The 25,086-nt window shown below is 41.0% G+C and overlaps 2 protein-coding genes across 16 annotated transcripts in view; one reads left to right on the top strand and one right to left on the bottom strand.

The window, feature by feature from the left end:
* The window catches only part of MBTD1 (mbt domain containing 1), a 71,647-nt gene extending 52,982 nt beyond the window's left edge, over positions 1–18,665 (bottom strand). For 3 of the 14 annotated variants that reach the window (XM_045488341.1, XM_045488343.1, XM_045488357.1), the window contains exon 1: positions 18,267–18,518. In XM_045488341.1, the coding sequence (XP_045344297.1) occupies positions 18,267–18,287 (21 nt within the window). In that variant the 5' untranslated portion in view covers positions 18,288–18,518. The other 11 variants (XM_045488339.1, XM_045488340.1, XM_045488351.1 and 8 more) reach the window with 9 other exon arrangements.
* Positions 18,666–19,022: 357 nt separating this feature from the next.
* The window catches only part of UTP18 (UTP18 small subunit processome component), a 41,702-nt gene continuing 35,638 nt past the window's right edge, over positions 19,023–25,086 (top strand). For both annotated transcript variants that reach the window (XM_045488360.1, XM_045488359.1), the window contains exons 1-3: positions 19,023–19,361; positions 21,069–21,181; positions 22,504–22,602. In XM_045488360.1, the coding sequence (XP_045344316.1) occupies positions 19,023–19,361; positions 21,069–21,181; positions 22,504–22,602 (551 nt within the window). The remainder of the gene's footprint in view (positions 19,362–21,068; positions 21,182–22,503; positions 22,603–25,086) is intronic.

The raw sequence follows: 25,086 nt of genomic DNA, 5'->3' as shown, positions 1-25,086 counted from the left end.
AACCACGAGACACTCTTATACATCTATCAGAATGCCTAAAATAGAAAAATAAAAAACCCTCTATGGTCTAGGTAGCAAATGGAACTCTCAAACACTGCAGATGGGAAGGTAAAATACTATAAAAGCATTTCAGAAAAGCAGTTTGCTAAAATGTTAAATATACACCAACTACCCACAGCATTTCTATTTGCCTAAGATAAATGAAAAGATACATCCACATAAAAACACATATATCACATGTACACACACACACACATACACACAGGAATGGTCAAAACAGCTCAAAATTGGAAACAACCCAAATATCAACAGGTGAATGAATAAACAAATTATGGCATATCCATATAGTGATTCCATCTTGCTGCTCAGCTTAATAAAAAGTAATGAATTGATATATACAACAGCAGTAAGTCTCAAAATAATTACACTGCATGAAAATCCAGACAAGAGCACATGCTGTATGACTCCCATTTATATAAAATTTTAGAAAATGCATACTATTTTTGCATTTCCTTCATTTTTACTTAATGTTCTATTTCTATTCCAAGATCCCACATTACATTTAGTTTTCATGTCCCCTTAAGCTCCTTTCGGCTGTGACAATTTCTCAGGTTTTTCATGACCTTGACAGTTTTGAGGAGTACTGGTAGGTATTTTGTTTAATGACCCTCCACTGGGATTTGTCTCCTAATTTTCTAATGACCAGACTGGGGTTGTTTTTTGAAAAAAGATCAGAGGTACTGTGCAGTAACCTTTGTATCCAATTATACAAAGAAACATGTTATTAACCTGAGTCATAACTCTTGGTATTGACCTTGACCACCTCTACCTGAAGCAGTATCTTTTCAGGTTTCCCAGGTTACAAAACTACTCCTAACCCCTTTCCATACTGTACTTTTCAGAAATACAGTGGCTTTGTGAAGCCCACACTTCCGAAGTAGGGAGTTACGCTCCCTCTTGACAGTGGCACATCCACAAAAATAATTTGGAATTCTTCCACATAGATTCCCTCTCTTTTTCTAAAATAAGTATTTCCTCTTTCAGGGTTGGAGGTTTTTCTCTCAGGTTGTTTATCTCCAGTTGAAATACCATCTAACTGATGCTCTCAGGGTAGCAAATCCAGATTACGTGATTTCCACCTGCCTCTTACCGGTGATGATACGTTTGAAGTCCTGGTATAGGTGTGGTCTGGTTCTCCATTGTTGTCTTACTATTTTCCCTTTTAGTAAGCAATCTGCAAGGAGATACTTAAAGACCATGCAAATATTCTGTTCAGCAAAATTTCACTATAGATTGAATACTCAGTGAGGATTTTTGCCCAATCCTACGACTTTCCAGGCTCAGAATTTCTTCATAGTTTCAGCTGGCATTCTTCTATAGGGAAGACCCCTCTCTTTTTTCTTTTTTTAAATTTTTTTTAATGTTTATTTATTTTTGATTCAGAGAGAGACAGAGCATGAGCAGGGGAGGGGCAGAGAGAGAGAGGGAGACACAGAATCTGAAGCAGGCTCCAGGCTCTGAGCTGTCAGCACAGGGCCCGACGCGGGGCTCGAACTCACGGACTGTGAGATCATGACCTGAGCTGAAGTTGGACGCTCAACCGACAGAGCCACCCAGGAGCCCCTCTTTTTTCTTATTAAGGGCATCAACTCATGGATTACTACTTTTATAATTTATAATTCATGATAGTCCTTAATTATCTACAAGCTCAAACTGTCCCAGATTTAGCCGATGGGAGCCCCATCAAGCCGACTCCTGTGTCATTCTGACAAGCCCCAATCGTTGTTTCAGCAATTCCTTTCTGGAATAGCAAGATATTCAAGCATATACTAATTTTCCTGTCCCAAGCCTAGAATCAACCATTTCTCCAAAGAGCCTTGGTTTCTTTTAGTGGAGAGTATTAGAAATAAAGATGTACGTACTCCACATGGTCATTGCTATTGAGACCTCTGTCTCTGGGCCCTTCGGTAGGCAGAAATGGAATATATACGTGTATATATACGTATATATATGCATGTGACATGTCGCATGAATACACACATGTACCTTAGAATATCATGAATTCATATTTATAACTCCAATTCCAACCCATCCCACAGGACTTTTTATTTTCCCGTATCTGTATTTGTATCTCTCTTCTGCCACAGTAAAAACCTTGGCTCCCGCCCAAATTACATGCACCTATTTGCTCAATTCTTTCATACATTTAAATAGTTTCGGGAGCACTACTGCTAAAACAAACAAACAAACAAACTTATAAGTCCAGAATTTCTTTGTAGTTCTATCTCCCTCAACTGAAGGACAGAGTATTAAGAGTTACTTGGGGGGCACTTGGGTGGCTTGGTTGGTTGGGCGTCCGACTTCAGCTCAGGTCGTGATCTCATGATCTCTGAGTTTGAGCCCCGTGTTGGGCTCTGTGCTGACAGCTCAGAGCCTGGAGTCTGTTTCAGATTCTGTGTCTCCCTCTCGTTCTGCCTCCCCGCGACCCCCTGCCCCCCTGCCAACACTCTGTCTCTCTCAAAGATAAACATTAAAAAAAAAAAGTTACTTGGATTATTTTCTCCTTCCTTCAATGTGACTGTTAATGATTTGAAGTAAGTTGACTTTGGTTTTTAGTCTTCCCTGCCATCCTTATTGAATTAATTTCATTTCTGGAGACTATCTAAAAAAATGGCTTTGCTTCCAAAGATAAAGAACTATATAAAAAGTTGTAACTTGGAAACATGTTGCTCCTTCCCTGCTTCACCATCCACCTTTGTAGGCAGGTAACCAACTTTATTGCTTTCTGGTTCATCCTTCTTGTGTGTTTTGAAAAGGTAAATAGGTATATTTTCTTATTCCTTCTTTCTTATAGAAAAGGCCACATGCTAAATTTCTCTGTCCTTTGCTTTTATTAACTTAGAAATATATCCTGGAAATCATTCCATTTCACAGTGCACAGACATCTTCATTCTTTTTTCAACTGCACAGTACTCCACTGTGTGCATGTTTATTCAATCTTCTTTGGACAGTTTTCAATGCTTTATAATTACAAATACTGCTGCAATGAATGAACTTATGCATGTGTGAACCTATGTATATATTTAAAACTGAGGATCACCTTCAGAATATATTCTTTGGGTAGAGGAGTGAATGTATATGTAATTTAGTTAGGTATTACCCAATTTCTTCCCACAGAAATTTTACCATTTTGCATTTGCATCAGCAACAGTGAGAGTGTGTGTTTCCCTACAGTCTCAGCATGTGATTTCTTTTTGCCAATATAACAGATGAAAATGGTATGTCTGTGTAGTCTTTCTTTTTTTTAAACTTTCTACTTGGAAAGAACTTCAAACTTCTAGGAAAGTTGGAAATATCGTACAGTGAAATCCTGTGTGCTCTATTCAGATTTGCCAACGACTAACATTTTGCCTCGTTGGTTTCATTCTTCTCTCTAGATATACTGACTTTTACTAAAACATTTAAGAGTAAGTTGCATAGATCACATCTTTTTGTCCTCCCCAAATTCAGTATGCATTTCCTAAGAATAAAATTGTTCTCTCGTAACTACAGCATAGTTATCAGCTTCAGGAAATTTAACATTAATGTGTTATTCTCCCCCAATTTACCATCCACAGTCCAGTGAACCCAATAATGTCCTTTATATAGCATTTCTTCCTTTCAGTCTCCAAGATCACATATCGTATTTGTTTGCTTAGTTTCTTCAATCTGGAAGATTACTTTTGAATAATGCAGGCTCCCTCCCCACCTTTAAAATTTTTTTTTAATGTTTATTTACTTTTTGAGAGAGACAGACAGAGTGTGAGCAGGGGAGGGGCAGAGAGAGGGAGACAGAATCCGAAGCAGGATCCGGGAGCACAGAGCCCAATTCAGGGCTCGAACTCACAAGCTGTGAGATCATGACCTGTGCTGAAGTCAGATGCTTGCTTAACTGACTGAGCCACCCAGGCGTCCTGCCTCCCCACCTTTTTAATAGACTGTTTCTCATTTGAGGCTCATGTTTCCTCATTAGATCAGGTTATGTATCCCCGTAATACTACATAAGTGATATAACCTTCTCAGAATATTACATCTAGAGGCAAAAGATGCCTATCTGTTCCTCATCGCTGATGCTAATTTTAATCATTCTTCAAGGTGTTGAAATTTTACACAGTACTTATCATATTTCTCCTTGCAACTAGCAAGCAATCTTGTAGACGTATTTTAAAGTATGTGAATATTGTTTCTCATTGAAATCTCACCCCACCCAATCCCATCCCTAAATTTAACGTCCAATAGCTCTTGCCAAACCAAACATTACTGTGATGGCTGAAAAATGATTTTGTAATTCTAGTACTCTTTTACCAGTCAGCATAAAATTCTCCCATCTTCTCCTTAGGTTTACCTAACTCCCTAACTACTTTTATTATCAGTATCAACTCATATTTCTTTTCTTTTCCAATGGTTTATAATTCACTACTGTCCTATTTTATTTTGGAGCTCAAATTATCCCATACTCAGCTACATGGATTCTTTTTAAAAAATTTTTCTTTTGGGGCGCCTGGGTGGCGCAGTCGGTTAAGAGTCCGACTTCAGCCAGGTCACGATCTCGCGGTCCGTGAGTTCGAGCCCCGCGTCGGGCTCTGGGCTGATGGCTCAGAGCCTGGAGCCTGTTTCCGATCCTGTGTCTCCCTCTCTCTCTGCCCCTCCCCCGTTCATGCTCTGTCTCTCTCTGTCCCCCCAAAAAAATAAACATTGAAAAAAAAAATTAAAAAAAAAAATTTTTTTTTCTTTTATTTATTTTGCGGGGGGGGGGGGGGGTGGGGTGGGGGGGGTGGGTAGGGGCAGAGAGAGAATCCCAAACAGGCTCCGTGCTGTTATTGCGGAGCCTGATATTGGGGCTCAATCCCATCAACTGTGAGAACATGACCTGAGCAAAAATCAAGAGTTGGACACCCAACTGACTGAGCCACCCAGGTGCCCATCAAACTACATGCATTCTTTTGAACTTGCTCCTGCATCATTTTCACACGATACAATCAATTTTTGAGTATTGACTTTCTGGCATATCAAGATATTCCAGGATCATTTTGTACCTACATTATTCCAGCCCTGAAATCAACCATTTCTCCAAGGAGCTCTCATTCTTTTCAGTGGGGAATGGTATTAACCACCAAGATGTGCTCAGCTGTTTTACACAGAGCCATTTCTGTATCTTCTTTTCTGCATCTGTATGATGTGTGTTCTTTTGTCCTTTTATCTTTAGGGTTTTTCGTCTTTTAAATATTTTTTTCAAAGTTCTTTGTATTTAGGAAGTGACCCTTTGTAACATATGGCAAAATTTTATTTTGCTTATAAAGTGGTCATGAAATTAATTTTGTAAACACAGTAATATTTATCACTACTTTTATTGCAACTTGATTTTAACTCTTAGAAAATTTTTTCTTAGAACCAGTGTATAGAAAAATTTACCCATATCTTAACATATTTTTTAGTACTTATTTCTGAGAGCGTGCATGTGTGCAAGTGGGGGAAAGGCAGAGAGAGAGAGAGAGAGGATGAGAGAGAGAATCTAAAGCAGCCTCCACGCAGGCAGACCAGAACCTGACATGGGGCTTGATCCCACAACTGTGGGATCACGACCTGAGCCAAAATCAAGAGTCAGATGCTTAACTGACTGAGACACCAGTTGACCCACCCCACTTTTTTTCTGGCTTACTTTTTTTGTTCTTTTTCCTTTCTGAGCTGGGAATTATTTATTTTCACTCTTTCGTTTTTACTGTGACAAAGTAACCAGATTACGGGTACCTGGGGGGAGCTTAGTCGATTAGGTGTCCAATTCTTCATTTTGGCTCAGGTGATGATCTCATGGTTCTGGAGTTTGAGCCCCAAGTCAGGCTCTGTGCTGATAGCGCAGAGCCTGCATGGAATTCTCTCTCTTTGTCCTTCCCCTGCATGTACACACATGTGCACTCTCCCTCTCTCTCAAAAAACAAAAACAAAACCAAAAACAATAATAATAATAAAAACAAATAAAGTAACCCAATAAGGCCTAAGATTTGCTCTGGCTAAGCCATCTCAGTAAATCAAGATTTAGTAACCAAGTTTCTATGCTCACCTCTGTGTAAAAAGGCAGGCTTATGTAAACTATCAGTGCTCACCCACTCAGCACACATTGCCTGACCCAGCTCTAAAACTTCCCTTTGCTCCAGTAAGAAAACCAACCAGCAAAATGCCCAGTGTAACTTCCTTGTTCCTGCTTCCACTTTGGTCTATAAAAATCTCTTGCTTTGTAAAGCAATTTGGAGCTCCTTTCTATCTGCTAGATTGGATGCTGGCCAATTTATCAACTGCTAAATAAAGTCTGTAAGATTTTTAAAAAATTACTCAGTCGAATTTTGTTCTTTAATACGATAGAATTAGGACTATGAATTTTCCTCTGCTCACTGCCTTACATGTATTTCATAGATTTGTATATGCAAGATTTTCATTATCATAATTTTTTAGAAACTCTGTAACTTGTTTACAATACTCCTTGTACCCAAGAGGTTTTTTCCTTGACTGAGGAATAATTTTGAACGTGTATCAAGGTGCAGAATTTTTCTGTCACTCTAGAAAGCACCCTCATGTCCTTTCCCAGTCAATCCTTCTCCTCCCCCATTAAAGTTCTATTACTACTGGTTAATTTTGCATATGCTCATTTAAAAAAAAATTTTTTTTAATGTTTATTTATTTTGGGAGACAGACAGTGCGAATGGGGGAGGGGCAAAGAGCGAGGGAGACACAGAATCTGAAGCAGGCTCCAGGCTCTGAGCCGTTAGCACAGAGCCGGACACGGGGCTCAAACTCACGAACTCTAAGATCATGACCTGGGCTGAAGTTGGGACACTTAACCGACTGAGCTGCCCAGGTGTCCCTGCATATATTTATTTAAATAGAATATAACACCACGGACATTTTTATAACTAATTTAGCTCACTCAACATAGTATTTTTTTCAGCATATTTGAGATTTATGCATATTATTACACATATGATTGGTTCATTGCTTTTTACTAATACTGCACTTTAACAATATTTGTTTATCCATTCTCCATCTAGATTTGACTACTTTGAATAAAGTCGCTATGAATATTCTCGTACGAGGCTTTGTAACATACAACAGAAGGCTTCTAAATTTCGAAGTGGAAATGTCCTTTTGCTTTTTGTTTTCTTATATGGGACCTACTAATGTTTTCCTAACGTATAAACTATTTTTGTGAATATTTTGTGGTTGAGAGAATGTACAGTATTCTGGTTTTAGGATGCAGATATACCGGAGAATCTGCCTCATTAAGTTTTGATCTTTTATAGTCCTACTTTCTGTCTACTGTACCTATCCTGTGTTCAGCGTCAATCTCCAACTTCAAGTGCTTTTTATGATTTGCATTTCTCATAATTTTTGCTTTATAAAGATTGTTGCTGTATTTGGTATAGAACTATTATATCTTTGTTATGAATTATGGGTTTTAGCATTACAAGCTATCCTCCTTTGTCATTTAATGCTTTTTGGTTTGACTTCTAGTGTGGTATCAGCACTGCCGATCCTGCTTTCATATTACTTCTATTTGCTTGGTTTATCTTTGCCCATCTTTTTATTTTTCGCTGTTTTAAAGATCTCATGTTATAAAGTTAGATTTTGATTTTATTCTTATATAACTGACATAGATTAGTTTGTTGGAGTTTGATTTTTGAGCTAATCTGAAAATCTTTTTATTGGTGAGGGAATCCTTACTGATATGACTGGTATGTTTGATTTCAATTCTGTCATATTATTTTGTTATAATTACTATGTGCATTATGGAACATTCATCACATGATTTTTCATGATGGTTTTCTTTGGCCTTTTAAATTAAATTTGCAGTGTTTTGAAAGGTTTATATATTTTTTTTCTAATGCTTACCTTTGAATATTTTGTATTTCTTTAAAAACTTTTTTAAATGTATGTTTATTTTTGAGAGAGAGAGAGACAGAGACAGAGTCTGAGTGGGAAAGAGAGGGAGACAGAATCTGAAGCAGGTTCCAGGCTCTAAACTGTCAGCACAGAGCCTGATGCGGGGCTCAAACTCACAAACCAGGAAGGAGATCATGACTTGAGCTGAAGTTGGATGCTTAACCAACTGAGCCACCCAGGCGCCCCTCCCTCTTTTATATTTCCATGTATCTTTTTCCTTACCTAACCTTTTTTTTCAGCTTCAAATGGTATCATTTTAATCCCTTGGAATAGATAACCTACAGTCAATAGTGTTACTCTAGTTTTTCCCTCCTAGTTTTTTTAGCTCCCTTCTTTCCACTGTCAGATCCTGTTAACATTTATGTACACCATTCTGCTACCTACACCCCTACTCCTGATTTTAACCTTAGTTCAAAAAGACATGTAAAATACTGTCAAACTTTTTGCAGAAAATTTCCCAAATATCTCTTAGATGCAGCTCATCCTTTAAGTTTCCTTGGGAAGGGCTCCTGAGAACAGTATTCTCTAAATTCTTGTCCGTGTTTAAAACGTTTTCTACAGTCTTGACATTCAAAAGACAGTTGACTGGATATAAAATCTTTGGTTAGAATTTTCTTTCCTTATGCTACCACATTATTGTCTTGCTTTGTAGGTGATACCAGTCGAATTCTCTAGACCTTGTAAGGCACTTCACCTTTTACCTGTAAGCTTGGAGAATTTTTCTGTTTCTTTAAAGTCATACAGCTTTACTAAAACATAGCCTGCAGTTCATCTTCTGGTATGAACTTCTGATGTATAGATCTAGATCTCTATAGCCAGAAAGTTTTCTTGATTATGGTTTTATTAAAAGATTTTATTAAAAAAATTCTCCCCCTAATGTTTATTTTTGAGAGCGCACTTGCACACACACACACGTGCAAGTGGAGGAGGAGAAGAGAGGGAGTCACAGAATCTGAAGCAGGCTCCAGGCTCTGAGCTGTCAGTACAGAGCCCGATGCAGGGCTCGAACCCATGAACTGTGAGATCACAACCTGAGCCAAAGTCAGATGCTTAACCAATGGAGCCACCCAGGCGCCTCTAAAAGATTTTTCTTTTTCTAAAAAAATATTTATTTTTGAGGGAGAGAGAGCTCAGGCAGGGAGGAGCAGAGAGAGACAGCGGGAGATCAAGGATCTGAAGCAGGCTCTGTGATGAGAGCAGAGAGGCTGATATGAGGTTCAAACTCATCAACGGTAATGAGATCATGACCTGAGCTGAAGTTGGGCGCTTCACCGACTGAGCCACCCAGGTGCTCCCCCAAATTTTTATTTTTTAAAGTAATCTTTACACCCAACATGGGGCTTGAACTCACAACTCCGAAATCAAGAGTCACATGTTCTACCAACTGAGCCAGTCCAGGTGCCCCTGTTCTTTTTCCTTATTGAGGGACACTAAATACATGTTACTTTTTGGACCCCTCTTCCATTTAAAGTATCAAAAGAATTTCATTTTCAGGGCGCCTGGGTGGCGTAGTCGGTTGAGCGTCCGACTTCAGCCAGGTCACGATCTCGCAGTCCGTGTCCGTGAGTTCGAGCCCCGCGTCGGGCTCTGGGCTGATGGCTCAGAGCCTGGAGCCTGTTTCCAATTCTGTGTCTCCCTCTCTCTCTGCCCCTCCCCCGTTCATGCTCTGTCTCTCTCTGTCCCAAAAATAAATAAACGTTGAAGAATTTCATTTTCATTCTCTTGACCATTTTCCTGCTTTGCTTCAATCTCTTTTATTATGTTTGCCTTTGAATCTACTGTTTGGGGAAAACTTTATAATTCAGTCTTCATCTGATAGGATTTCTTCTTCTTTTCTCTAAGTGTAACCTACTCTGATTTTATTTCTTCCTTTTTTTTTTTTTTAATTTTCCTTTCTTAGTTTTAGATTTCTGAATCATGGTTTTCTTTTCCTTGTATCTCTAACCAATGGTTTGACGGCGTTTTATTTCACTTTGAGTGTTGTGTCAATTTTTTTCTGCGTTTTTCTGGGTGGGGGAGAGGAAGATTTTCATTAGTTGAGATGTTCTGATTCACATTATTTTTTCCAATAGTTCTGTCTGCATGTATTCCACTCTTTCCTATTTCTATTTATTTCATGGTCAAGGGTTCCTGGTTCCAGAACACTCCTATGTTTACTTTCTCTTTCTTTTTCTGTAAGAGTTGTTAGTTTCTCCTTTTCCTTCTTTCTCTTCACTGCCATGTCTCCACCTCTTCCCTACGAGGCACTGGTTACTTTCAAGCTCTTCTCCATGGCTGAAGCTGCAAACTACCAAATTTCAAACCTGTGTTCAGTATTTTGGAACTTAGTGTTGGAGTCTTCTCTTTTGGAAGCGATACTCTGTGCTTCATCTAAGTGTTCCATGGCCTAAAACCCCATCACTGAACCCATTAAAACCATTAAGCCTTCTCTCTCTCATTCTTCACATCCCGCATGACTTGTTAGAAGGAGCTCCTGGAATCTGATTATTTCCCTTAGAGGTAATCTGAAAGTTGTGATAATCTGATTATTTTTTTTTTTTTAACGTTTATTTATTTTTGAGACAGAGAGAGACAGAGCATGAACGGGGGAGGGTCAGAGAGAGGGAGACACAGAATCTGAAACAGGCTCCAGGCTCTGAGCTGTCAGCACAGAGCCCGACGCGGGGCTCGAACTCACGGACCGCGAGATCATGACCTGAGCCGAAGTCGGCCGCTTAACCGACTGAGCCACCCAGGCGCCCCTGATAACCTGCTTATTAATAATGCTAAAGGCATGGGTGGTGTCTGATTGACATGTACTCTTTGTTGGCTTTATATAGATTTATGGAAAGGTGGGTGGGGAAATTGGATCAGGCTGCTGCCACTGTTCTCCAAAACTGAAGTTTACACATACATGTTTACTCCTTTTTAGAAATACTGGTTTTGCCATTTTTTGAAACACGTTGTCCTCATCAGATTCACTTTTTGTATCACCTAACAGTTTTACAGAGTAAGTCTTCTCCATATTTATCAAATCTGATTCAGAAGCACATTTTGCTGTATGGGAGTTTATTTTAAATTCCATAGAAATCCCTCACTGGACTGTTTTTACTAGTGATTTGTAAAGGTCTATTATGATTAATACAATATATACAAGATGCTTCGTATGTGGCAGGCACATTCTAAGCACTTGATGTGTAGTAATGCATTTAATCCTCATAAATGTTATTACTCCCATTTTACAGATGAGGAAGCAGAGGCTCTAACAGGCTAAGCAACTTGCCCAAGGTCATACTGCTAAAATGAACACTAGCCACATGAATCAAGAAAATAATCTTAAACCTATGTTAAATTTTAACCTGCTTTCTCTCTTTCTTCCCTTTAATTATTGTTGTCAGCTAACTTCTGTAAGCACAGATAACAAGGATCAAATAAAACTATTTCTAGTAGTGTGCCATTTTTTTTTTTTTTTTTTTTTTTTTTTTTTTAGCACTTTGCTCTTCAAAATGAAACTGAAAAATCATGTTCACTTGTTTACTATCTATTTGAGACCTTGAGTGTAAGGTGATGGGAAACTGCAGGTGGGAGAATATGTTACTTGGTATTCGGGCAAATGTGAAAACTCCTCACTCACCACAGAGAAAGTCAAAATATCTAGGATTCATACACTGGGTGATATAAGCTTAATCAGAATCATGGAGATACATTCTAGGTGAAAAAGCTAAAGAATTAAAAGGACTTGTTTCATGAGAGCTATATTGGGAAGAGAAAGAGATTGTTATAAAGGACCCTGTTTTGGGGGCACTTTTACCATGGTTTCACATTAGGCACATGTATTATTCTTATAAAAATAAAATTCAATTTCTATGAAGTGTAAATCACCTTCTTAAAATTCATTAAGCTGGTAAAAATGGAGAGGTTGATGATATTTGGCATTGGCAAATGTATGTGTGAAACAGCCCTGACACACCTTTCATAGGAGGGAAAATTTATGCCACCTTTTTGGAGGACAATTTGACATTATTTCTGAAATCTTACAAAAACAGGAGTATGCCTTTTGACCATGTAATTCTGCTTTTTGGAATCTGTCCTTCAGAAATACTCAAAGGACACAAGAATCTGTGTGGAAAAAGGTTTCTTGCAGCAATAATGTAGCAGTGAGAAACTGGAGGCAATCTAACCACCAGTAGGGAAATAAATACTAATAGGTAACGTACTGAGGAAAAAAGCAAATTGCACGTAGGAATGGCATGACTCACTTTTTATTAAAAGAAACAATATATGCTGGTATGTGCACAGATTGATAGATCTATGTTTGTTTGTATATGCATTCAGGAAGATCCTAGAAGGAGCAGCTAAACTATTAACAGGGTGAGAATGGGATGGAAGGATTATTAACTTTTCTATGGTTTTCCTTTTCCTTTTTTTTTTTTTTTTTAAGGGGGGGAGGGGGCGGAAAGAATCTTAAGCAGGCTCCACGTTCAGCATGGAGTCCAACGTGGGGCTTGATCCCACAACCATGAGATCATGGCCTGAACTGAAATCAAGAATCGGATGTACAACCAACTGAGCCACCCAGGTGCCCCCATTTTCCTTGTTTAAACAAAAAATGTGTAATACTTCTGTAGTGAAAAAAATAAAACAAGGTTTTTGTAGTGGCAAAACATAAGCAGGAGTGACAAATCACAGCAGAATTTCATTTCCCTACTGTAACTGTCACCTGATGAACCTCTCTCCCTATAAAGTCTACAAAGGAATTATAAAACTTTTCTAGGAGAAATTTTACAGAAAATATTTGAGATTCTAAATGCAAGCACAGATAAATATACAACCAGGTAATAGTCTAATTTCAATATGATTAAACTCATCATAAGTTAATCAACTCTCCATTATCCAAACCAATAGGGTACAGCAGCCCACCTAATTTTCTAGGTTTTATAGTCATGAAGTGTAAGTTTCCTAAAACCTTGCGTTTGAAAGTTGTATGTGTAAACTCACAAAGTGAAAACTAAAGGAGTTAAGAGATCTATGATAACTAGACTCAGTAGGAGCTAGAGAGCTCTCTAGCCCTTGCTGGTTTTTCTCATTCTGCCATCAGGTGAAAAGCTGTCTGGCATAGGGGTACAATTCACTGGCCTAAACCGAAATGCATTTATTCTTGCTCAGCTTACTATTAGGAGGAAGATAAATGGTGAGGACTTGGGATTACTGGGCTTCTGTTTTCCACAAGTTCAATGAGAAAGAATAAATTCATGTCAATGATACAATCAAGAGGATACTGAAAGCAATAATATACTGAATCACCTTTTTAGACTGAAAAGTACCCTGGGAATAATAGGAGAGGACAATACTCTACATCCAACAGTGAACAAAAGAAAGCTGTTCTTGGATATGTAAGAAATACAAATTTCTATCTTTTGGGGTTCAAGTTCTGGTTCTACCACTTAAGACTTTGGATGTTAACAATTACTTTGGTCTCAGTTTCCCTCTCTTCTAAATAAGGAAAACATCACTTACCACACAGGAAGGATGTATGATTAAATAAAATAATTCACATGAATGGGCTTTCAGTTCTTCAGAAGAAAGCTATGAATCCTTAAGTATGAACCTGAAAAGCTAATTAAAAATAAGATGACCATGTCAAAATTAAATATGAAATGCAGTAGCCAAGACGGTCTTTAATATCATTACCAGCTATCTATTCTATCACAAATAACAGAATTCATACTAAGGCTGGGACTATAGTACAAATGCAGTTTGAGCAATCAAATGAGATCATTTATTAATATGTAAATATGGCAAAAAACAAGTTAAACAGACTATTCAGCATGATGTTGATTTGATACAACCCAAAACACTGATGTAGGGGCGCCTGGGTGGCTCAGTCAGTTAAACGTCCGACTTTGGCTCAGGTCACGACCTCACGTTTTGTGGGTTTGAGCCCTGCATTGGTCTCTGTGCTGACAGCTTGGGGCCTGGAGCCTGCTTCAGATTCTGTGTCTTCCTCACTCTCTCTCTGCCCCTCCCCCATTCATGCTCTCTTTCTTTCAAAAATAAACATTAAAAAAAAAAAAACTTAATAAAAACACTGATGTAAGAAGATATTCTCTTGGTGTTTATCTTTTGAAAATATATCTGGAGCAGGTTGTACAAAAGATATATTATCACTGAACACTAATAACCGTTGGGTATTAATAACGATACAGTTAAAATATGGATAAACACGTATGTGTACATAAGGGGATTATTTCTTTGGTGTATAAAATAATTTGCAACCAGCTAACTAAAGTTTTGAGGTCTAAAAGTAAAGCAATAGATGACATATCAGCCAATATTTATTGAGCAATATAGACAAATCATTATGCTAATCAACAGAAATACAAAAATGTTTTAGATTTACTATGCATGTCCTACACACAGACTGCCAACTACGGAGAACAAGAAATAGTTGGGAGAACAAGAAATTACTGAAGTAATGAGTACTGCATACAATCTGTTCCATGAGAATAAGAGTAGTAATAGGTAACAGTGAAAAAAAAAAAAAAAAAAAGAAAAAGGGATTTGGGGAGGATACTTAATACTTTATCATTCATAGCACCTTACAGTTTCTTACACACTGGCTGATTTACAGAAATCTTGGGATTGAGGCAGCGCTGAAGCTCGGCCCACATTCAGGTGAGAAAGATGAAGACTGAAGCGGTTAAGCAACTTAAGATCACAGGTCAGAAGCAGCAGAGTGAGAGCGTGGCCAGTTTGCCAACTTTTCCCAGAAGCTCATTTCTAACTACACTCTAAGTTACCAACACTGAAGTGAGAACTAGGAGGGAGCTCAGAAATATTCAAATGCAGTGTTTCCCTAATCAATCTGAAAAAGTTTCTGGGGCATGCGTTAAAAACAGAGGCCCCGCTGCACACCTACTGAATGCTAACCATCAGGAGAGAGGTTCTGTATTGCTGCAAGGGCCACAAGACGTGGTTTTAATGATTAGTTAAGCCTGGAAAACACTCTTTTATATATGCGTGTCCAACATGGCAGACTTGTGGCTATTTAAATTTACACTACTTAAATCAAAATAAAAAACCCGGTCCTTCTGTTGTACTAGCTACCATTTAGGTGCTCAATAGCCACATGTGGCTAGCGGCTGCCATACTGCACAGCACATGTATAAAACATTCCAATCACTGCACAAAGTTCTGTAGGACAGTGCTGATTCTAGACCAGCCCTTCAACAGGAGGATGAGCAAACAGAGCACAGGATCTCGTCTGACAAGTGCTGTGAAGCTAGTCAGTGGCAGAACTGAAATGCTAACTTAGTCTGCTGGTGCCTCTCTTACTGTGTCACTTCATCCCACCTCAAACCATGCTTTATTCAAATGGGAATTACTTTCTTTCCACCCTTTTTCTCGGTTCCAGCAAAGAAAGAAAAAAAGTCTACATTTGTGTGTGTGCATGTCAGGGGGAAGGTCATGAAAAAACCATGATTAAATCTAAGCCAATCTGCAAATTTGTATAAAACTAAGAGTAGTGTCTGACAGTTAAGAATACTCTGGTGTTCGGAGGCATTTCTTAGCTTGCTTTAACCATTTTAACTCCTTCCTCGTCTACTGACCCGTTGTTTTTATCTTTCTCTTGGACTTGAAATCCTGAAACTAATGTTACATTTTAACTGGCTTACCTTAAAATTATAAACGTGAATAGGTTACATCTTATTCAGCAAATGTTTTAAAGATGAAAACTGAGAAATAAGGAGCAACCAAAAAATAGTACTTGTCTAATTTTAGAATGTGGTCACTCAAACCACTGAGCACTCTTGGCTTTCAGTAATCTAGTGGTTTCGTATTTATGACATTAATATGTTGTTTTCACTTGCAACTTACAGCTCTACCTTCTTTTGACTACTATGTTATATTTTCAAACAACTCCAGGGACTAGAAGCAACTGAACTGCAGGAAGGTTTAGACACCAACATGTAACCACCCATTAAAAAAAAAAAAAAAAAAAAATACAACAGTGTCTTCTTTAAAAATAAAACCAGTTGTTCCTGTCTAGTATGTTCAGAACGCAAATGTCTCCTAAGTCAATTTAAGTCATGACAGTTCATGTTTAAAGCAAGCAGGAAAATAACTTGGGACTCCACAGTAATTAAAACTTTAAAGACAGAATTACACAGCTCTGTCAGCTTTTTTCAGCACCTAGTATTCATTTCCATGTTAAATTCTAGTGACTACATTTGGATGAAATAGATGTCAAACTCTATTTGGATTAAACTAAAAATTGAAATTAAAAATTTGAAAGCTAAAAAACATGGCCCAATAGAAAATACTTATGAACAAATACTTATTCAAGACAGTTTTACGTAATTTACAAGGCACCCAGAAGCCCTGAGATGGGTTCTATATAAATAGAAGCTACTTGTTATTCAGAGAAAGAGTGCAAAAAAAGACAGCTATTTTCTTTCTAAACACTCATTGGTGTTGAGGTAAACAAATGAAAAAAAAAAAAAAAACAACAAACAGTCTAAGTAAGCATGGCAGAGCACAGCAAGAGTCTCTAAGTCAGAAGAGGGGGAGAGAGAAAAATCTTGTTTCAATATTTTAAACAGGGCACTGGGAGTTTAAAAGGAAATTTATTCTTTGGTTTTTACACCAGACTCATTACTCCTACATCTTATATAGTCTTGACTCCATTTCAAGGAAGAGGAATGACAAGCGCCCTGCAGATTCTAATGCCAACAAAACTACTTTCGGGGGCAGCACAGCTCACCAATTGAAGGACAACATTAGGAAAACGTTAACTGACAACAGCAGAAACTGAACTATCTCAGCTCCTGAGTGATAAACAGCATACACGAAAATGAAGAACATAAAAACTAATGCAAACTGTAAACAAATACGAAAGTGCTCCAAAAACTTCAAATCTCCTATAAGAACTGCACAAGAAAATAACAAAGAAAGAAACGAGAGCATTGCGAGGGAGGGCCCTTGAAAGGAAGCCCGGTTGGAAAGGAAGACACAGGTCAAAGTTGGGGGGAGGGGGGGAGCGGCTCTGACCACGTCTGCACCAGGAGATGCTTCTAACAGCTTCAGTACTATCCCCAAAGGCAATCTGAGGAATCCTTAGGGAGAGTGATTTAGGCAACAAGCTAATGTGCTTTGAGAGAGGAGACATAGAGAATGAAGCTGAGTTTTCCAAGTACAAAAAAGATGCACTCTAGTGACAGAGAACAGCCATGAAATCCCAGACTGTAATTCCCAAGCTTCCTGTAGAAAAATATCAACCGTCTTCAGACATGCAAGCCAGTGCATCTGAAAAATGACCCAGCAAAGTTTTCAGCTGGCCCTCACTATCTCCCAAACCCTCCTTCCTCCACTTCCCTGCTGTTCTTTCCTGGCACACAAAATATAGGCCAATGAGCGGTGGGTGGGTGAGGAGGATGTGAGAGAAAATTTGAGAAGTAAAAAAGGGAGCATCTGAACAAGGGCATGAATGAGACTGGAAGGTCTAACAGGGGCAGGCGAACAACGATACGAACGGCTGGAAAAGCGGAAGGGCTTTCCCGGGCGGCAGAGAGCGGTCAGGTTTGGGAAGGGTTTAGGCACAGGCCAGACTACCTACCACTTGTCAGAGAGGCTGCAGAGGGGACGGCTGCTTTGGGTGACCTCTAATGTCTCTTCCGACTCTGAAATGTTAGGATTCTTATTTCACAAAAGAGAACGCAACGGTCCCAGAAGCCCATCGACCTAGAACCCTTTTAAACAAGCGGCCCAGGCGGCTGCTGCCCAAAACACCACTCCCACCTCTCCCTCCCACACGTGCCCACCCCGCCCCCTTTCGCTATTTTCACCTCCACGTGCGAAATGCCTCGCGGCACTCGCCCCGGAGGGGACAGGCACCTTCCCCCGCAAAGCACCCGAATCTAGCCCCCGCCCCCGGGCAAGTGAGGACTCCACTCTCCCACCCTGGACGGCTAAAAAAGGAAAAGTCTCAAACCCAGTCTCCCTCCCCCCACCAGCCAGGGCTGAAGGGGGAGGGGGGCGGGACGCAGAGAAAAACTTTCTTCTAAAATTTTTCCTCCAAAGAGCGAAGGGAGCAGAGAGAACCCCGCCGAGTCCGGGGCTGAGAGGTGGGGGGAGGGGAACCCCCCGAATCGTTTAACGGCCGGTAGGGGGAGGGGAACTCTGGAGGTTGAGGGGGCGTGGGATGGAGAAGCAGGCCTGGGAGCGGGGTCAGGGAGCTGCAGGGGTTCCTGGGGTCGGGGAGCTGCAGGCGTCCCCCCCACCTGGCACACAAAGCGGCTGCCGCGCTCGGCTCTCACCAGATCCTTTGTGTTTTCCATCAGGGCCTCATGGGTAGGGGTTGTCCGTGCTCCCCGGGCCCGCGGCGCCCCCTCCCCGAGCTGGGGGCAGGCGCCTCTCCCCAGGACTACGGCGACTACAGGGGAGCCCCCGCTGGGCCCAGACCGGTGGCGGCTGCGGCAGCCCCCGGATTTCCCCCCTTTAACTCGGGTGGCCCCAGGATATCAACAACATTAGCATAGCCCTCCCTCCCCAGCGCGCCTGCGCCGTGACCCGCGCCCCGATTGGCCCACTTCCCTACATACCCTCCTCTCTCTCTCCTCCAGCGTGGGACCCTCTGCAGGCTCCGTACTCCAAGGGCTGTACCAAGACGAAGGGGTGGGAAAGGCAACCGCGGCTCGTGTGAAGTCGAGTGGTTAAAGAGTCAGGAAGAAAAGTAGAAGTTTGATTCAGTCATCCCACTCTATACTCTGGCTTTCTTGTGCTCCTTTCAATCAGTTGCAGCCGCGAAGTTGTGTTGGAAAAAATTTTCCACTCCAGTCACGCCGCTTCCCCCTCCACCCGGAAGATTGGTCCTCCCGGAGGAACTCCCCTACGGGGAGGGGTTGGTGAGGGGAGTGGGCGTTACGTAGGGAGAGAGTGTCGGTCACGTGCTAACAGGCCGCGCAGGCTCCTTCCGACCCCGCGGGGCCTCAGCGGCCGCGGAAACCGAACCGTCTCGGCGCACGCGCAGCGAGGTTCCACGTGAGCGCCTGCGTTTCTTCTCAAACCCAACGATGCCGCCGGAACGTAGAAGCCGAACGAGACCGGACCGGAGAGCCGGAGTGAGGCTGGGCCGGAAGAGCCGAATGAAGCCGGACCGGAGAGCCGGAGCAGGGCCGGGCGGGCCGCCCCGAAAGGCTGCTCCTTCATCCCAGCGGAAACCGCCGGCCCGGCCGAGCACAGCGGCCGCTGCGATCGCAGTCGCGGCGGAGGAAGAGAGACGGCTCCGGCAGCAGAACCGCCTGACGCTAGAGGAGGACAAGCCGGCCGTGGAGCGGTGCCTGGAGGAGCTGGTGTTCGGCGACGTCGAGGACGACGAGGACGCGCTGCTACGGCGTCTGCAGGGCCCGCGGGTGAGGGAGGCCGCGGCGCGCGGCCTGGGCGCGCTCGGGCGGGGCGCGCGGTGGGCGGTGAGCCTCCGGGGGCGGAGCCTGGGCGACCTGCGGCGCCGGGAGCGCTCAGGTCGGCGGGCGCCCGAGAAGGCGGGCGCCGACGGGTGCCCGACTGGAAGTCTCAGCTGGGCGGGGACATCGCCTTTCTCCGCCCCCGGGGCAGCCCCTGCGCCTAGTATCCAGCAGGCGCTCTACACGTACGTTGAGCGAACTGCTGGCGCGAGCTTTTTTCGCGGCTCAGCCCCACCTCCTCTCCTCCAAATCATTGTTTCTTTCCTCGTCGTTCGATCCCCAGCCTCAGTACCTTGCCGTGATTTGGGAGTTGTGGAATAAAAATTCGTGGGCCCGGGCCTGGGAATGTGCGTTTTAACAGCTTCCCAAGTGATTGACTAGCCAAGTTTTGAGAATGATGGTGTATTTGCCTGTTAGGTCGTTGTTAGCCTGTTGGGGACCACGTACTTTTCCTGGCAGTGAAAATCTTGCATTCTTTTCATCATCCCTTTTCCTTTTGCACACTTTTTTATCAGTTTTTTTTTTTTTGCACACTTGTAATCATCCCTTTTATGCTATAACTTTTTTTTTTTTTTCGAGACAAGGAGAGTTCCAGAAATTGTTCTAGTCAGTGGAGGAGACAGAGCAACGGACAAAACCTGACAAAAATTCCTGCTGTCTTGGAGCATGTGTACTAGAAGAAGATAAGATGCAAACATGTCAGGGACATGTGTTGAAGAAAAAAAATGAAAGTATTAGGGAAAGGAAGATGAGTGTGTGTGGAGAGCTGTGAAATTTTACGTAGGATGGCCCAGCAAAGCCTCACAGAATACTCAGTTTGGGAAATGAATGCAGACCTACTAAGTGGCCAGTGTCAATTGATTGCTAGAATCTCCTTTGGGTGCTTATGAGAGGAGCTGCAGAAAACTAGTTGGGAAGTAGAGAACTGTTACTGGACAAATGCTGGCGGGTGGGACAGTTTTATAGTCCAGAAAAGGGACATTATGTGCGAGGTGGGATTTGTTGAGCTTTGAAGGATCATAGGCTGGTAATAGACCAGGGAGAAATCAAGTGGACGTGTCTAATATGGTCTTTGGAAAAGCTCAAGCTCATTTCTGGGAGCGTTCTATGGTCTAGATTTAGATTTGATAGTTGAGTGTAAGTTTTCTTTTTTTAAAATAAGCTAGCATGAGCAGGGGAGAGGCAGAGAGGGAGAGAATCCCAAACAGGCTCAGTGCGGTCAGCATGGAGCCGGACATTGGGCTCCATCCCACAAACGCTGAGCTCATGACCTGAACTGATACCAAGAGTTGGACACTTACCCAACGGAGCCACCCAGGCACCCCTCAATCACGTTGTTTTTGATGCTAGTCTGTCTCTCATCCCGTGATTTCTGTAGTTCCCGGATTTTTTCCTGCTCCTTTCCTCACCTGTCAACTTACCTTTTGTTCTTGTCTTACTTGATCTTTTCCTTTCAGCATGTCCGCGTGCTCTCATCCTACCTGCCTGTCCATCTTAGGGTGCTGTTCTCTAATCTCTGCTTTATGTTCTGTCTCTAGCATTTGCTTTGGTAGCATTGTCCCATTATTTCATCAGAGGGCCTACAAAGCATTCTTACAAGACATCTAACTAGTCTGCTGAAAAACTTGTGTTTGAAGGCAATTTTGTCATCTCTAGGTTCAAGTACAGGAAGACTCCGGTGGCTCGGAAGTGGAGAATGAAGCAAAAGATAATTTTCTATTTCAAAAGAAGCCAGTTTGGGTGGATGAAGAGGATGAAGATGATGAAATGTAGGTTGCTGAGTTTTTCTTCCAGAATTCCTCTGTGTACTTTAAAAATTATTTTGCAAGTTTTAAAGTTTTCTTTTTTAATTTTTTTTTTTTTTTTACCATTTATTTATTTTTGAGACAGAGAGAGACAGAGCATGAATGGGGGGGGGGGTCAGAGAGAGAGGGAGACACAGAATCTGAAGCAGGCTCCAGGCTCCAAGCTGTCAGCACAGAGCCCGACGCGGGGCTCGAACCCACAAACCGTGAGATCATGGCCTGAGCCGAAGGAGGATGCTTAACTGACTGAGCCACCCAGGCACCCCTTAAAGTTTTCTTTACAAGTTGGTGATTATGTGAAGATTTGAAAAATACTGTAAAGCAGAGAAAAGAAAAAGGTCATTCATGATCCCACAAGCAAGGGAGAACCAGTTAACACGCTGGCATTCTTTCCGGCTCTCTTGTCCTGTGTGCCGTATGGAATAGCAAAGAAAGCACGGTGTTTGGTGTCCTGTTTGAGTTTGCCTTTTTATTTGGCCACTTCCTAACTGACCAAGGGCAAGTTTGGAACTGCCTTTTCTCTTTTGAATGGAGGTAACAATAGTAACAATATCAGAAGGCTTTTGAGAATAAATGAAACGGTATATGTGAAGCTCTTAGCGCAATGCCTGAAATGAAAGGCTAGGGACAAAGCACACAAAATATCCACTTTAATAAGTGAGAATGTCTTGTCTTGCGAGCATTTCTCCCCACTTAGGAGTAAAAACTTTGTAAACATTTTAAAATGGATAAAATACAGTCCATTTTGTGAACTAATTGTAATTTGTCAAAGTATTGTTGGACAGATGGGTTTTCTTATTTTTTCCTTAAATTCATAGTGAGACAGATATTTTTCTGTATAAATCTTTTTCCAGTTTCTAATTATTGAAGAAAGATTTTTTTGAGGTAGGATTACTTAAAGAGCATAGGCACGAGTATGGTTCTTGATAAATACTGCCAGATTGACTGTGAGGTTCTACCAACATACCTTCCCATTGAAAGGTGTCCATTGCGCTCCATTCTTGAACCAATGCTTATCTTTTTTTCAGACTTTGTCAGTTTAATTGGGTGGGAAATATCTACTTAATCTGTGTGGAGAAAACATTTTTGTCATTGATCATTGGTATTTTTTCAGAGTGTTTTCTATTACGTGTATTTATTTTTTTAAAAAATAAACGTGTATGTGATGTTCCACACCTTACAAATGTTTGTATTTGGTTAAATGTGTTTTCAAATTATTAAAAGCAACAACTAGTTAGGACAAATCCTTAAACATCGTTTAAAGTATACTATTTTGTTTTTTACAGGGTTGACATGAAGAACAATCGGTTTCGGAAAGATATGATGAAAAATGCCAGTGAAAGTAAACTTTCAAAAGACAAACTTCAAAAGAGACTTAAGGAAGAGTAAGTGTCCTTTTCCATGTGATTTACCAAGCTGTGTTTATAATCAGTGGTTTATTTGGATTCCCGGAGTCTTTGGCTCTCACAGCTTCTTGGGTAGTGAGATTTCCTTTTTTTTTTTTTTTTTGGTTAGATTTCCATTTTGAAGATAGTAAGAGCACTGCTGTTGGAAGAAATGATTAAGTTTTAGTATTTTTATTTTTTTAAGTAGGCTCCACCCAGCGTGGAACCCAACACAGGGCTTGAACTAATGACCCTTAGATCAAGACCTGAGCTAAGATCAGGAGTCGGACACTTAACCGACTAAGCCACCCAGGTGCCCCAAGTGTTAGTTTTTTGGAGGGAGAGAGATTACAAGTACAAAAAAATTTTGGAAAAATTTTGTAATCCCACTACCCACTTATAAGCAGTGATAATATTGCTTACTTGCTTGTTCATTTCTATATGGTAAACTAAACTAAACTAAACTAAAGCTTTTAGTTGATCACAGCTGGGAAATATACATATATTTTACATTTTATTTATTTTTGAGAGAGAGAGAGACAGAGCACAGTGGGGGAGGGGCAGAGAGAGGGAGACACAGAAGCCGAAGCAGGCTCCAGGCTCTGAGCTGTCAGCGCAGAGCCTGATGGGGGCTCAAACTCACAAACTGAGATCATAACCTGAGCTGAAGTTGGACGCTTAACTGACTGAGCCACCCACCCAGCTGCCCCAAATATACATATATTTTAAAATAATGATTTCATCTTGATTCTTCCAATTCCAACTTACAGATCTTCAAAAATATTTGAAAAATGAAAAATTTTTAGGGGCACCTGGCTGGGTCAGTTGGTAGAGCACGTGACTTTTGATCTCAGGGTCATGACTTCAAGCCCCACTTTGGGTGTAGAGCCTACTTTTAAACAAATAAATAAATGAAAATGAAAATTTTTATTTGTATTGACAACTTTTTTTTATATATTCATATAGGTTCATTGTATTACTCGTTTTTTTAAAGTAGGTTTATTGTATAATTTACATAAAGCGAAATTCATTGTTTTAAAGTATCTTTTTATGAATTTTGTTAAACACATATGGTAATGTAAATACCACAACAACTAAGATCGGGAATCAAGATACAGAATATGGCCATCACCCCAGAAAGTTATCTTATATCTCTTTGTAGTCAACCCTTTCTCAACTTTTTTTTTTTTTTTTTAGAGGGAGAGAGTGAACAAGGGAGAGGGACAGAGAGAGAGAGAGAGAGAGAACCTTAAGGAGGACGGAAAGAGAGCATCGTAGGAATGCTCCACACTGAGGGTGGAGCCCGAAGGAGAGCTAGATCCCATGATCCTGGTATCATGACCTGCGCTGAAATTGAGTCAGTTGCTCATCTGACTGAGCCACCCAGACACCCCTCTCCTCAACTTTTAATTCTCTAACCCCTGACAACCACTGATCTGTTTTCTGTTCTTATAGATTTGCCTTTTCCAAAATGCCACATAAGTGAAATCATACAGTATATCGTCTTTTGAGTCTGTTAAATTCATTTAGTAACTCTGTTTTAAATATTACATTTTTCAGCTTTGGAGAAGGTCTTTTCAGCTTGAGACCTTTTGTTCTGGTTTGTTCCTACTTTCCGTTTTGTTATGTTTATAATTCCTTTAAATACTTAAATATATTTGTATTGGCTATTTCAAAGTCCTTGTGTGCTAATTCTGTCACCGCTGTCATTTCTGTGTCTTCCTATTGACTGATTTTTTTTCTGGTCATGGTTCATGCTTTTCTGCTTCTCTGCGTGTTTAGAAATTTTGATTGGATTTTTGGCAGTGTGAATGTTGGTCAGTGTCTGGGTTTTGGATTTTGCTTTTAATGATTATTGAATGAGTATTTATTTTGAGGAGAGAGAGGGAGAGAAAGAGAGTGAGTGAGCAGGAGAGGGGCAGAGAGAGAGGGAGAGAGAGAATCCTAAATAGGCTCCGTGCAATCAGCACAGAACCCGATGAACTGTTAAGAAAATGAGCTGAGCTGAAATCAAGAGTCAGATGCTTAACCAACTAAGCCACCCAGCGCCCCATATTTTTTTATGTTTTTATTTTCATTTTTTTTATTTTTACTTAAAATTTTTTTTAATGTGTATTTATTATTGAGAGACAGAGAGACGCAGAGTGTGAGCAGGGGAGGGGTAGAGAGAGGGGGAGACATAGAACATGAGGTAGACTCCAGGCTCTGAGCTGTCAGCACAGAGCCTGACGCAGGGCTCGAAGTCACAAACTGCAAGATCCTGACCTGAGCCGAAGTTGGTCACTTAACCAACTGAGCCACCCAGGCACCCCCATATTTTTTTATGTTTTTAAAGTATTCATTTAAGTAATCTCTACACCTAATGGGGGACTCAAACTCACCACCCCACGTTCACAGTTGCATGCTCTACTGACTTAGTGAGCCAGGCGCCCTGAGTGAGTGCTTTTAATGGGTTTGTCTTGGTGGACAATTAATTGGCTTGGA

The sequence above is a fragment of the Leopardus geoffroyi genome, chromosome E1 (assembly GCF_018350155.1).
Source record: "Leopardus geoffroyi isolate Oge1 chromosome E1, O.geoffroyi_Oge1_pat1.0, whole genome shotgun sequence".
Lineage (NCBI taxonomy): Eukaryota > Metazoa > Chordata > Mammalia > Carnivora > Felidae > Leopardus > Leopardus geoffroyi.
Note: the sequence above shows the minus strand (reverse complement) of the source record. Positions and strands in the feature narration are given on the sequence as shown.